We start from the raw sequence: 16,203 nt of genomic DNA on the forward strand, positions 1-16,203 counted from the left end.
TATAGACTAAATGTGTCTAATAGATATTTACACCACATTTCATCCAATGGCTACAGAACATACATTCTTCTTCTCAACATGTAGATCATTCTCAAGGATAGGCCATATGTTTACCACAAAACAAGTGTAGACAATTCAAAAAACCAAAATTATATCGAGCATCTTCTCTGACCACAGTGGAATAAAACTAGAAATAAGTAACAAAAAAAAATTTGGAAATGATGCAACACATGGAAATTAAACAACATGCTCCTGAATAACCAGTAGTGCAATGAAGAAATTAAGAAGGAAACTGAAAAATTCCAAGAAGCAAATGATAATGGAAACACACCATACCAAAACCTATGGGCTACAGTGAAAGCAGTACTAAAAGTGAATTTTATGCTATAAGCATCTAAATCAAAAAAGCACCTAACAAATAAACTACCTAACAATGCATCTTAAAGAACTAGAAAAGCAACAGCAAACAAAACTCCAAATCAGCAAAAGAAAATAATAAAAATCAGAGCAGAAATAAATGAAACTGTAACATACAATACAAAAGAACAATGAAGAGAAACTTGGTTTTTTGAAAGATAAACTAAATAGACAAAACATTGCCAAATTAACTCAGAAAAAAAGAGAGAAGACCCAAATAAGTAAAATCAGAGATGAAAAAGTCGACATTATAACAGAAACTGCAGAAATTCAAAGGATTATTAATGACTACTATCAGTAACTATATGTTAATAAATTTAAAAATCTAGAATAGACAAGTTCATATACACATACAACCTACTAAGATAGAACCATGAAGAATGCAAAACCTAAACAGATGAATAAGAAGTAATGAGACTGAAGCCTTAATAGAAAGTCTCCCAGTATAGAAGTCTCCCAGCTATAGAATTCTACCAAACATTTAAATAAAAACTAACACCAATCCTGCTCAAACTATTTGGAAGAACAGAGAAGGGAATACTTTCAAACTTACTATACAAGGCCAGTATTACCCTGATACCAAAGTCAGACAAAGACACATCAAAAAAAAAAAGGAAACTACAGGACAATATTCCTGATGAACACTGATGCCAAAAATCCCCAATAAAATACTAGCACCAAATCAAAAAGATCATTCATCATGACCAAGTGAAATTTATTCTAGGGATGCAAGGATGGTTTAATATAGGCAAATCAATTGTTGGGATACATCATGAGATACATCATATCAACAGAATGAAAAACAAAAACTGGCCAGGTGTGGTGGCTCAAACCTGTAATCCCAGCACCCTGGAAAGCTGAGGTGGGCGATCACCTGAGGTTAGGAGTTAGAGACCAGCCTGGCCAACATGGCAAACCCTGTCTCTACTAAAAATATAAACATTAGCCGGGCATGGTGACCTATGCCTTTAATCCCAGCTACTTAGGAGGCTGAGGCAGACGAATCACTTGAACCCAGGAGGTGAAGGCTGCAGCAAGCTGAGATCACACTACTGCACTCCAGCCTGAGTGACAGAGCAAGACTCCATCTCAAAAAAAAAAGAAAAGAAAGAAAGAAAGAAAAACGAAAACCAGATGATCATTTCAATTGATGGTGAAAAAGCATTTGATAAAATTCAACACTACGTCATGATAAAAACTCTCAAAAAACTGGATATAGAGGGAACATACCTCAAAACAATAAAAGCCATAAATGACTGACAGCTAGTATCATACTGAATGTGGAAAAGCTGAAAGCTTTATGCTAAAATCTGAAACATGACAAGAATACCCACTTTCACCACTGTTATTCAGCACAGTACTGGAAGCCTTAGAGCAATCAGACAAGAGAAAGAAATAAAGGGCATCCAAGTTGAAAAGGAAATAGTCAAATCATCATTGTTTGCAGATGATATAATCTTATATTTAGAAAAACCTAAAGACTCCACCAAAAACCTATTAGAATGAATAAACAAATTCAGTTGCAGGATACGAAATCAACATACAAAAATCAGTAGTACTGCTATAAGCAAACAATCTGAAAAAATTAAGAAAGTAATCCCACTTATGATAGCTACAAATAAAATTATATACCTAGGAATTAACCAAAGTAGTTAAAGATCTCTACAATGAAAACTACAAAACATTGATGAGAGAAACTGAAGAGGATACAAAAAAATTTTGAAAAAAAAAAAAACCTTGCTCAGGCAAGATAAATGAATAGGAACAGCTCCAGTCTACAGAAGGCAGGTGATTTCTGCATGTCCAACTAAGGGACTTGGTTAATCTCACTGGGACTGGTTGGACGGTGGGTACAGTGCACAGAGGGCGAGCTGAAGCAGGGTGGGGCATCGCCTCACCTGAGAAAAGCAAGGGGGAGGGAAGTTTTTGTATCCTCTTCAGTTTCTCTCATCAATGTTTTGTAGTTTTCATTGTAGAGATCTTTAACTACTTTGGTTAATTCCTAGGTATATAATATATCCGAAACACATTTAAAGCAGTGTGTAGAAGCCCTGAGAGACTGTACCAGGAAGAATGGTGCATTAGGGCCCAGATACTGCACTGAATTTCCCACGATCTTCTCAACCAGCAGACCAGGAGATTCCCTCAGGTGCCTAGGCCACCAAGGTCCTGGGTTTCAAGCACAAAACTGGCTGGCCATTTGGGCAGACACCAAGCTAGCAGCAGGAATTATTTTTTAATACCCCAGTGGCACCTGGAACACCACCAAGATAGAACCATTCACTCCCCTGGAAAAAAGGCTGAAGCCAGAGAGCCAAGGGGTCCGGCTCACCAGGTCCCACCCCCCACGGAGCCCAGCAAGCTAAGATCCACAGGCTTGAAATTCTCTCTGCCAGTACAGCAGTCTGAGGTCAACCTGGTACACTAGAGCTTGATAGTGGGAGGGGTGACCACGATTGCTGAGGCTTGAGTAGGTGGTTTTACCCTCACAGTGTAAACAAAGCCACCCAAAAGTTTGAACTGGGCAGAGCCCACCACAGCTCAGCAAGGCCACTATGGCCAGACTGCCCCTCTAGATTCCTCCTCTCTGGGAAGGGCATCACTGAAAAAAAGGCAGCAACAACAGACAGAGACTTATAGAAAAAAAACCCATCTCCCTGGGACAGAGCACCTGGGGGAAGGGATAGCTGTGGGAGCAGCTTCAGCAGAATTAAACAGCCCTGCCTGACAGCTCTGAATAGGGCAGTGGATCTCCCAGCATAGTATCTGAGCTCTGATAAGGGGCAGACTGCCTCCTCAAGTGAGTTCCCGACCCCTGTATATCCTGACTGGGAGACACCTCCCAGTAGGGGCCTACAGACACCTCATACAGGAGAGCTCTGGCTAACTATGGTGGGTGCTCCTCTGGGAAAAAACTTCCAGAGGAAGGAACAGGCAGCAATCTTTGCTGTTCTGCAGCTTCCATGAGAGATACCCAGATAAATAGAAGCTGGAGTGAACCTCCAGGAAACTCCAGCAGACCTACAGCAGAGGGGCCTGACAGTTAGAAGGAAAACTAACGAACAGAAAACAATAATATCAACATCAACAAAAAGGACATCCACTCAGAGACCCCATCTGAAGGTCACCAACATCAAAGACCAAAGTTAGATAAATCCACAAAGATGGGGAGAAACCAGCACAAAAAAGCTGAAAATTCCAAAAACCAAAACACCTCTTCTCCAAAGAATCACAACTCCTCGCCAGCAAGAGAACAAAACTGAACAGAGAATGAGACTGATTAAATGACAGAAGTAGGCTTCAGAAGGTGGGTAATAACAAACACCGCCGAGCTAAAGAAGCATGTTCTAACCCAATGCAATGAAGTGAAGAACCTTGAAAAAAGGTTAAGAGGAATTGCTAACTAGAATAATCAGTTTAGAGAAGAACATAAATGACCTCATGGAGGTGAAAACCATAGCACGAGAACTTCATGAAGTATACACAAGTATCAATAGCCAAATCACTCAAGCAGTAAAAGAATATCAGAAACTGAAGATCAACTCAATGAAATAAAGCAAGAAGACAGCCTCCAAGAAATACGAGACTGTGAAAAGACCAAATCTACATTTGACTGGTGTACCTGAAAGTGACTGGGAGAATGAAACCAAGTTGGAAAACACTCGTAAGGATATTATTCAGGAGAACTTCTGCAATCTATCAAGGCAGGCCAACATTCAAATTCAGAAATACACAGAACACCACAAAGATACTCCTCAACAAAAGCAAACCCAGGACATATAATTGTCAGATTCACCAAGGTTGAAATGAAGGAAAAAATGTTAAGGGCAGCCTGAGAGAGAGGTCGGGTTACCGACAAAGGTAAGCCCATCAGACCAACAGTAGATCCCTAGACAGAAACCCTATAAGCCAGAAGAGAGTGGGGGCCAATATTCAACATTCTTAAAGAAAAGAATTTTCAACCCAGAATTTCATAGCCAGCCAAGCTAAGCAAAAGAGAAATAAAATCCTTTACAGACAAGCAAATGCTGAGAGATTTTTGTCACCACCAGGTCTGCCTTATAAGAGCTCCTGAGAGAAGCACTAAACATAAAAAGAAACAATCAGTACCAGCCACTGTAAAAACATATGAAATTGTAAAGACCTCACTGCTATGAAGAAACTGCATCAACTAACAGACAATATAACCAGCTAGCATCATAATGACAGGATCAAATTCACACATAATATTAATCTTAAATGTAAACAGGATAAATTCCCCAATTAAAAGACAAAGACTGGCAAATTGGATAAAGAGTCAAAACCCATCGGTGTGCTATATTCAGGAGACTCTTCTCACATAAGACACTCAAAATAAAGGGTGGAGGAATATTTACAAAGCAAATTGAAAGCAAAAAAAAAGCAGGAGGTGCGATCCTAGGCTCTGATAAAACAGACTTTAAACCAACAAAGATCAAAAGAGACAAAGAAGGACATTACATAGTAAAGAAATCAATGTAACAAGAAGAGCTAACTCTCCTAAATATATATGCACCCAATATAGGAGCACCCCGATTCATAAAGCAAGTTCTTAGAGATTTCTTAGAGTCCTACAAAGTGACTTAGACTCTTACAGAATAATAGTGGGAGACTTTAACACCTCACTGTCAATATTAGGCAGATCAACAAGAAAGAATATTAAAAAGGATATCCAGGACTTGAACTCACCACTGGACCAAGCAAACCTAACACACATCTACAGAACTCTCTACCCAATATCAACAGAATATACATTCTTCTCAGCACCACATCACATGTATTCTAAAATTGACCACATAATTGGAAGTAAAACACTCCTCAGCAAATGCAAAAGAACAGAAATCATAATAAACGGTGTCTCAGACAATAGCGCAATCAAATTAGAACTCAGGATTGAGAAACTCACTCAAAACTGCACAACTACATAGAAACAGAACAACCTGCTCCTGAATGACTACTGGGTAAATAACAAAATTAAAGCAGAAATAAAAAAGTTCTTTGAAACCAATGAGAACAAAGAGACAATGTACCAAAATATCCGAAACACATTTAAAGCAGTGTGTAGAGGGAAATTTATAGCACTAAATGTCCATAAGAGAAAGTAGGAAAGATCTAAAATTGACACCCTAACATCACCATTAAAAGAACTAGAGATGCAAGAGCAAATAAATTCAAAAGCTAGCAGAAGACAATAAATAACTAAGATCAGAGCAGAGCCTAAGGAGATAGAGAAATGAAAAACCCTTTAAAAAAAATCAATGAATACAGGAGCTGATTTTTTCAAAAGATCAACATATAAGATAGACCATTAGCCAGACTAATAAAAAAGAGAGAATTAAATAAACACAATAAAAATGATAAAGGGGTATCACCACCAATCCCACAGAAATATAAACTACCATCAGAGAATACTATAAACATCTCTATACAAATAAACTAGAAAATCTAGAAGAAATGGATAAATTCCTTGACACATATACCCTTCCAAGACTAAACCAGGAAGAAGTCAAATCCCTGAAGAGACCAATAACAAGTTCTGAAATTGAGCCAGTAATTAAAGCCTACCAACCAAAAAAAAGTCCAGGTCCAGACGAATTCACAGCCAAACTGTACCAGAGGTATAAAAAGGAGCTGGTACTATTTCTTCTGAAAGTATTTCAGACAATAGAAAAAGAAGGAATCCTCCCTAACTCATTTTATAAGGCCAGCATCATCCTGATACCAAAGCCCCGCAGAGACACACACACAAAAAAAGAAAATTTCAGGCCAATATCCCTGATAAACATCAATGCAAAAATCCTCAATAAAATACTAGCAAACCAAATCCAGCAGCACATCAAAAAGGTTATCCACCACAATCAAGTCAGCTTCATCCCTGGGATGCAAGGCTGGTTCAACATATGCAAATCAATAAACATAATCTATCACATAAACAGAATCAATAACAAAACCCACATGATTATCTCAATAGATGCAGAAAAGGCCTTTGAAAAAATTCAACAGCCCTTCATGCTAAAAATATCTCAATAAACTAGGTACTGATCGAACATATCTCAAAATAGTAAGAACTATTTATGACAAACGCATACCCAATATCATACTGAAAGGCGAAAACTGGAAGTATTCCCTTTGAAAAACAGTACAAGACAAGGATGCCCTCTCTCACCACTCCTATTCAACATAGTATTGGAAGTTATCATCAGGGCAATCAGGCAAGAGAAAGAAATAAAGGGTATTCAAATCAGAAGAAAGGAAGTCAAATTGTCACTGTTTGAAGCTGACATTATTGGATATTTAGAAGACCCCACCATCTCAGCCCACAGTCTCCTTAAGCCAATAAGCAACTTCAGCAAAGTCTCGGGATATAGAATCAATGTGCAAAAATCACAAGCATTTCTATACACCAATAATGGACAAATAGAGAGTCAAATCATTAGTGAACTCCCATTCACAATTGTTACAAAGAGAATAAAACACCTAAGAATACAATTTACAAGAGATGTAAAGGACCTCTTCAAGGAGAACCACTGCTCAATGAAATAAGAGAGGACACAAATAAATGGAAAAACATTCCATGCTCATGGTTAGGAAGAATCAATATTGTGAAAATGGCCATAATGTCCAAAGTTATCTGTATATTCAATGTTATCCCCATCAAGCTACCACTGACTTTCTTCACAGAATTGGAAAAAAACTACTTTAAATTTCATATGTAACCAAAAGAGCCTGCATAGCCAATATAACCCTAAGAAAAAAGAAAAATCCTGGAGGCATCATGCTACCTGACTTCTAACTATACTACAAGGCTACAGTAACCAAAACAGCATGGTACCAGTACCAAAACAGATATATAGATCAATGAAACAGAATAGAGGCCTCAGAAATAATGCCACACACCTACAATCTTCTGACCTTTGACAAACCTGACAAAAATAAGCAATAGGGAATCCTTATTAAATAGGGAAAGGATTCTCTATTTAATAAACAGTGTTGGGAAAACTGGCTAGCCATATGCAGAAAGCTGAAACTGGATCCCTTCCTTACACCTTATACAAAAATTAACTCAAGATGGATCAAAGATTTAAATGTAAGACCTAAAACCATAAAAACCCTAAAAGAAAACCTAGGCAATACCATTTAGGACATAGGCGTGGGCAAAGACGTAATGACTAAAACACCAAAAGCAATGGCAACAAAAGCTAAAATAGACAAATGGGATCTAATTAAACTAAACATCTTCTGCACAGCAAAAGAAACTATCATCAGAGTGAACAGGCAACCCACAGAATGGAAGAAAATTTTCACGATCTATCCGTCTAACAAAGGGCTAATACTCAGAATCTACAAAGAACTTGTATTTACAAGAAAAAAACAACCCCATCAAAAAGTAGGCAAAGGATATGAACAGACACTTCTCTAAAGTAGACATTTATGCCGCCAACAAACACACAAAGAAAAGCTCATCATCACTGGTCATTAGAAAAATGCAAATCAAAACCACATTGAGACACCATCTCATGCCAGTTACAATGGCAATCATTAAAAAATCAGGAGACAACAGATGCTGGAGAGGATGTGGGGAAATAGGAATGCTTTTACACTGCTGGTGGGAGTGCAAATTAGTTCAACCATTGTGGAAGACAGTGTGGCGATTCCTCAAGGAAGCAGAACTAGAAACACCATTTGACCCAGCAATCCCATTACTAAAGTATACACCCAAAGGATTATAAATCTTTCTACTATAAACACACATGCACATATATGTTTATTGCAGCACTGTTCCCAGTAACAAAGACTTGGAAGCAATTCAAGTGCCCATTAATGATAGACTGGAGAAAGAAAATGTGGCACATATATACCATGGAATACTATGCATCCATGAAAAAGGATGAGTTCATGTCCTTTGCAGGGACAGGGATGAAACTGGAAACCATCACTCTCAGCTAACTAGTATAAGAACAGAAAACCAAACACCACATGTTCTCACTTATAAATGGAAGTTGAACAATGAGAACACATGGACACAGGGAAGGGAACATCACACACCGGGGCCTGTCTGAGGGTGGGGACTAGGGGAGGGATACCATTAGGAGAAATACCTAACGTATATGACAGGTTGATGTGTGCAGCAAACCACTGTGGCACGTGTATACCTATGTAACAAACTTGCACATTCTGCTCATGTACCCCAGAACTTAAAATATAATTTTAAAAAAGAAAGAAATATCTTGTTCATGGATTGAAAGAGTCAATATTGTTGAAATGTCCATACTGCCCAAAGCCATCTATAGATTCTGTGCAATCTCTATCAAAATACTAATGACATTCTTTGCAAAATTCTTTTTAAAAATCTGAAAATTAGATGGAAACACAAAAGACCCAGGGTAGCCAAAGCTATCCTGAGCAAAAAGAACAAAACTGGAGGACTCACATTACCTGACTTCAAATTAGACTACAAAGCTATAATAACCAAAATCACATGGTACTGACATAAAAACAAACACATAGACCAATGAAACAAACAGAGAACTCAGAACTATAGTCATGTATCTACAATGAACTCTGTTAACAAAAGTGCCAAGAAAATATATTTGAGCAAAGACAGTCCCTTCAGTTAATGGTGCTGGGAAAACTGGATATACATATACAAAAGAATGAAACTAGACCCCTATCTTTTGCCATGTACAAAAGTCAAATCACGATGGATTAAATACTTAAGTCGCAGACCTCAAACTATGAATCTACTAAAAGAAAACACTGCAGAAACTACACGACATAGGACTGGACAACGATTTCTTGAGTAATACCCCACATGGACAGGAAACCAAAGCAAAAATGTACACATGGGATCACATCAAGTTACAAAGCTTCTGCAAAGCAAAAAAAGCAATCAACAGAGTGAACAGACAGGGACAGTATCTGCAAACTAACCATCTGACAAGAGATTAATAACCAGAATATATAAGGAGCTCAAACAACTCTATATGAAAAAAAATCTAATTAGCTGATTTTAAAAAGGACAAAAGATGTGAATACACGTCTCAAAAGAAGACACACAAATGACAAATAGGTATTTGAAAAGGTACTGAACATCACTGATCATCAGAGAAATGCAAATCAAAATTACTAAGAGATAATATCTTATCCCAGTTAAAATGGCTTTTATCCAAAAAACAAGTAACAAATGCTGGCAAGGATGTGGAGAAAACGGAACTTCTGTACACTGTTGAGGGGAATGTAAATTAGTACAACCACTTTTGAGAACAGTTTGAGGATTCCTATAAAAACTAATAATAGAGCTACCATAAGACCTAGGAATACCACTGCTAGGTATATACCCAAAAGAAAGGAAATTAGTATATCAAAAAGATATCTGCACTCTCGTGTTTATTACAACACTGTTCTCAAGAGCCATGATTTGAAAGCAACCTAAGTGTTCATCAAGAGACAAATGGATAAAGAAAATGTAGTAAACACGCACAATGGAGTTCTATTCTCACATAAAAAAAGAATGAGATCATGTCATTTGCAACAAGATGGATGGAAATGGAGGACACATTAAGTGAAATAAGCTAATCACAGAAAGACAAATTTTGCATGTTTTCACTTATTTGTGCAAGCTCAACATTAAAACAATTGAACTCATGGAGACAGAGAGTAGCATGACGGTTAGCAGAGGCTGGGAAGGGTAGCACAGGCTGTAGGGAGAGTGAGGATGGTTAGCAGGTACAAAAATATAATTAGACTGAGTAGGATCTAGTATTTGACAGCACAACAAGATTACTACAATGAATAATAGTTTATTATACATTGTCAAATAACTAAAAGAATGAGTTCATGTATACCCCAAATATTCTGACATAATTATTATGTGCTATAAGCCTGATAAAATGTCTCATGTACCCCCATAAACGTATACACTTACTCTGTACCCATAAAATACAAAACAATAATAAATATTTTAAAAAAAACTCACTAAATTAAGACTAGAGGGGAACTTCCTCCATCTAATAAAATAACAACAACAAAACACCTCAGTGGTAATATCATACTTAACGGTGAAAGAGCAAATCTTTTGCCCCTGAAATAAGGCATAAGATGTAGATATCCACCCTTTTTCTATTTAACACTGTACCAGAGGTTCTAGCAGAAAAATACAAAATGAAATTAAAAGCACTCAGATTAGAAAGGAAGAAATGAAACTATGTCTATTTGCAGATGTCATGATATGATATGTAGAAAGTCTTAAGGAATTTACAAATTGAAATATCAGAATTAGTTAACCTATTCAGTAAGGTTGCAGTATACAAGATCAGTATATAAAACTCAATTGTGTATCTATACTATACATTATGAATGAATGATATGAAATGAAAATTAAGAAACAGTTCCAATTACAGTAACATCTAAAATAATAAAATATTCAGGAATACATTTACCCAAAGAAGTGAAAATTTATACCCTGAAAGCTACAAAACAATTGAAAAAATTGAAGAAGACCTAAATAAATGGAAAACATCACATGTTCATGGATCAAAAGACTTAATATTATTGAGAAGATAACATTCCCCAAACTGATCTACTGATTCAAGGCAATCTCTATTAAACTCTCAGATGGCTTTCTTGGCCAGAAGAGAAAAGATAATTCTAAAATTCATTCGAAAATTTAAGAGACCCAAAATAGCTGGTCTAGAAAAAGGATAAATATGGAGGACACATAAACCTCAATTTCAAAACTTGCTACAATGCTGCAACAATCAAGAGAGTGTGGCATAGGCAGGATAGATGTATAGATCAAATAAACAGAACTGAGGTCCAGAAATAAACCCTTATATTTACAGTCAACTGATATTCAATAATGGCATCAAGACAATTCAGTGGGGAAAAAAGAATTTTCTTCAGCAAATGGTGCTGAAACAACTAAATAACACATACAAAAGCATGACATTAGGCCTCTATCTCACATCATATTCAAACGTTAACTCGTTAACTCAAAATGTATCGAAGAATTAAATGTAAGACATAAAACTATAAAACTCCCAGAACAAAATAAAGGTGTCAATCTTCATAACTTTGGATTAGCAATGGTTTCTTAGATATGACATCAAAAGCATGAGCAACACCAAAAAAAGGTAAATAAAATGTTATCGAAATTAAAAACTGGTATTTTTAAGAACACCATCAAGAGAGTAAAAAATAACAAAGAATTTAAGAAAAAATAGTTTCAATGTATATATCTGATAAAGAATGTGGATCCAGTATATACACAAAGGATTTTAATAGACATTTCTCCAAAGATAATAATACATGAAAAGATGCTCATGATCATTTGCCATCAGGAAAATGCAAATCAGAACCACAATGATTCCAGATGAGCATGGCCAACATAGCAAAACCCTGTCTCTACTAAAAATACAAAAATTAGCCACATGCGATGGCATGCACCTGTAGTCCCAGCTACTTGGGAGGCTAAGGCAGGAGAATAGCTTGAATCCAGGAGGCAGAGTTTGCAGTGAGCTGAGATCATGCCACTGTACCCCAGCCTGGGTGACAGAGAAAGACTCTGTCTCAAACAAACAAATGAACAAACAAAAAATCATAGTGAGATATCACTTCACATCCATAAGGTGGCTATAACAAAAAGGGTAAACAATTACAAGTGTTAGTGAGAACACGGAAAAAAATCAAAGCCCTTAAACATAGTGTCTGAATGAAAAATGGTGCATCTGCTTTGGAAAATAGTCTGGCAGTTCCTCAAAAGCTTAAAAACAGTTACCATATGACCCAATAACCTCACTCCTAAGTATATAAGCAAGAGAAATGAAAATATATGTACATGTAGGAAAGAAAAAGTAGTATCTTTTTCTTTACCCATGGCAAGGTTCATGGCTGACATCCCGGTAATAAAAGACAAATTACTAAGAGAAAAATATAACAAATTTATTTAACCAAAGTTTTAAATGACACAGTAGATATCAGAAATGGAGACCCAAAGACCTAGGAAAAACTGTGTATTTTTATGGACAGTCATGTAAAATTGTGACTGGAGTACAACGGCATATGATCCTGTGGTAAAGTAAACTTATTAGAAAGGATTGTTTGTTCAGATTCTTCTTAGACTCTAGTTACGAGACAGGACCTCTCTGAATGAGGGTCATAAGATCCACTTTCCGGGAAGGTAGCTATGAGAATTCTTTTATGATCATGCTTCATGAGAGAAAGCTGGGAGATCAGTGAACAATCTTGCTGCTTCTGTGGGTATTGAGTAAATGATGTGGACCATCACATCCAAAAATAAATTATAATTAGATTAAAGACTTTGGGGTGAGGAAAGCTTTATCATATAAAACTTTTAAAGCAAAAACATTTGAGAAGAAAATAGTAAAATGATTACGAAAATTCACAAACTTTTGAAAGTCTAGTTTCCTTATTCAAGGTATGTAGAACAGAAGGTATTTATAAGATACAAAGCATTAGTATCCAAAATAAATAGTGAATGCGCAAAAAGCAATTAAGAAAAAAACAATAACCTCATGAGAAAAAAAAAAGTAACACAACTACAAGTCACAGCAAATCCCAGAGATGATTATTCAAATTAAATAAGGAAATAAAAATTACCACCAAATAATTATGTAGCTGTGATTTAACACATCTCTAAATTGTTTAAACCTTGCATAGAAGCAGAAACTGACACAAAAATTAAGAAAATGCACCAGAATTCAATTATTTCAAGTCATCCCATGATTGTGCACTAATAGACTTAAGTAATCTACAAAAGGTGTATACACCGAGAAAGATATATCCTTCTCCCTAACTTAAATATTCTTGCACACATGCATATACACACCCATACATCCATACATATTACCATTGTCCCTCAGTACCCCTGGAGGATTGAATCTGGGACTCTCCACAGATACCAAAATCCATGGATGCTTAAATCTCTGATATAAAACAGCACAGTATTTGTGAATACTCTACATGCATGTTCCAATATACTTTAAATCATCTCTAGATTACTTAAAATACCAAATATAATATAAAGTTATAATATATTTTTTTACTTGTATCATTTATTATTATATCGCTACTTTTAAGTGTGTTTTTTTTTCTGAATACTTAGATCCACCCATGCAGAACCTGCAGATACATATGGTCAACTGCTTACAGTTGGTGAATAGCTGTGTCTGTGTGTGTGTGTGTGTGTGTGTGTGTGTGTATTTTCTTTTTAGGGTCATATGCATGGAGAGACCACCATACTTATTAGTACTAAAATCTGTGTCTGGCCTTTTCATCAAAACCTATTATTTTTAAAAAGGCATATAATTTAATGAGAAAAGAAATTAGCAAAACCCTCTAAAGACAAAGAGAATGCCACAAAAGTATTATTTTGAAATATACTAATCAAAAAAATGTAAGAAACCACTGCCTCACTTGACTAGGCTTTTAAAAAGGATATAAGATATAAAGCTTGATTGTAACCTTTATCTTCTATAAAAATAAAATTTTCCCATAAATAAGGCCCTTTAAAGTCAAAGAAAGCACCATCATAGAACCACATATTTGTATTGTTTAACTGCTTGGTATTTTTTTTACACTTTATATTTTTAAGGATCTAGAAAATAGTCTTAAAAACTATATTACAATAAATTATAGCTATATTTGTAAGCTTAAGCCTTAAGTGAAAAAGTTAAAACCCATGATTCTAAATACGTTTTTTGAAAACACATTTTATTTCAAAATGCAATAGCCTTTATTTTTTAATGATTACATTTTAGGATAACCATTTGAAGTCAGTTTCCTGCTTTGCAACATTAATTTTTAAAAAGCTATGGGTCTTAAGTGAAAGAACATAAATTAATGCTAGGCCCCAATGGTGGATTTGAATATATAACTCGTTATTTAAAGAAAATAACATGTATTCAACTTCCTAGAAAAAGTTAGATTCAAAAGAGGAGTATGGATTCCATTCCCATTGTATACCTTTATTTTTGCATCAGTGCTATATTTTTCTTTTCTCCAATGTGCTTCCTGCTTCCTAAGTTTCTCCAGGTCATTTAGCAGGTCAGCACAGCGGGTACTTAATTTCTGGTTTTCCTCCTCCAGATTTTTTATAACTAGTCTGTTTTGCTCTTCTTTGTTCTGTACATACTCCTTAGTGTCCTGTAGAGTACCACAAGGGCAAATAAACAAAACAAAACCAAAAAAACAACCAAAAAAATGGTGAGAACTAATCAGCAAATACAAACTGTGCGGTTTTACCCTCATAGCAGCTTCTTCTATATTTGATAGCCAAGGTCACCTGTGTACTTTTATGGGCCTCTTTTCATGCAGGTGGATGGGTCATATTTTTTCACTGGATGACAGCTTTGATGAGTACACATTTGCAAAGAGCCCATTAATTGATCAAGCTGCCTTTGATGCTGTCCCCAGCTATTTTTGAGACCCATACAGACATATCCTCCCAGACCTGGGTTTTATCAATTAATAATGCCAGTCCCATCAGAATCTAATTACAAGAAGCCACATATTCACACTCCTACTTTCTTAGCTCCATTTCCATCATTAACTATTTATCTAAAAGTTATAAAGCTTGGAGTTCTAGCTTTAAAGCATCCTTATCAGAGTTTTTGCATGTGAGAAAACTGTATGGTACAGCAGGGCCTAAGGCAATTTTGCCTCCAAACCTGTCACTTCCTGTGCCACAAAGGCTAACAAAGCTTAAAGCAGAACTTCAAAGCAACAGTCCCACAAAACTATGTACAGGTCAACACACCTTAATTTCTTGACTTTTATCTTTAAATTTCTTCTCCAACTCACTGAATTCTTTCCTTAAGAAAGCATTTTCTTCATCTACTGCAGTCTTCCGTTTCACAAGGTCATTTATTTCCTGTTTCAGTAGTGATTCTCTCTGTGGAAAAAAAATTAAATTACTGGTGAGTTATTATTCCTAAGAAAATAAATACTTTATTTTAAAGGTTTTAGATTTTGATTTGCTAATGTTAGGATTAACTAGCTTTCATAATAATGTCTATCACCACAATTCTCATTTCCTGTGACATGCCCATTAATTTTTAACTAAAATGTACAAGTACAGGGCCTATTTATGTTGAAGAACACATAAAAACTGGACACTAAATATTAAGCCACACTCAGAAAGCAAGCTTTCAGAATTCTGGTGTGTAACAGAGAAAAACAAGATTTTTTACAAAACATTCTAATTAAAGAAAATATATTTATAGCTAACATAATTCCTTATTATTTTATTTGAATGTCATTTAGAAGAAACTTTTCTGAAAACCTATGATTTTGTGAAAGCATAAATCACTTTAAAATTTTTTTAATGGGAAGTTATTCTGTAGACAGAATATTTAGAATGTTAAAACTGCCATAATTTTTAACTGAACATTCTTTTCACCTGTGAGATACCTAACTTACACCTACGAGGTAGATGTACCCATGACTCAATTTTTACCTTCCCTTGTTTCTCCGTATATCTTTTCTCCAAAAAACTGTAGTGCCTCTCTTGGCTGCTAATCTTACCTCTGTCTGAAAGACTATCCAATCTATAATCCAGCCCTCACCTTCCCAATCGCCAGTCTCATATTTCCAGCTATACAAGAGCTCCCCCTTTGGATTGTCTACTACCTCAAACTAACTTGTTAAAAATGAAATCCATATCCTGATTTCATCTCTTTCTTAAACTTCTTCAACTTTTATCAATCCATCCATTTCTTTTAAATAATATTTATTAAGCACATATTATCC

General features: G+C 35.8%; 1 protein-coding gene across 7 annotated transcripts in view; it reads right to left on the reverse strand.

Annotated features, from left to right (window-relative positions):
- CNTLN (centlein) overlaps positions 1-16,203 on the reverse strand; it is a 374,623-nt gene that overhangs the window by 270,528 nt on the left and 87,892 nt on the right. For 6 of the 7 annotated variants that reach the window (XM_012449978.3, XM_012449977.3, XM_064381303.1 and 3 more), the window contains exons 4-5: positions 15,212-15,346; positions 14,419-14,598 (exon numbers count right to left, since the gene is read on the reverse strand). In XM_012449978.3, the coding sequence (XP_012305401.2) occupies positions 14,419-14,598; positions 15,212-15,346 (315 nt within the window). The remainder of the gene's footprint in view (positions 1-14,418; positions 14,599-15,211; positions 15,347-16,203) is intronic. The other variant, XM_064381308.1, reaches the window with a different exon arrangement.

This window comes from Aotus nancymaae, unplaced genomic scaffold (assembly GCF_030222135.1).
Source record: "Aotus nancymaae isolate 86718 unplaced genomic scaffold, 86718_ANA_hifiasm-v0.15.2.pri h1tg000003l, whole genome shotgun sequence".
In the NCBI taxonomy this organism is placed as follows: Eukaryota; Metazoa; Chordata; class Mammalia; order Primates; family Aotidae; genus Aotus; species Aotus nancymaae.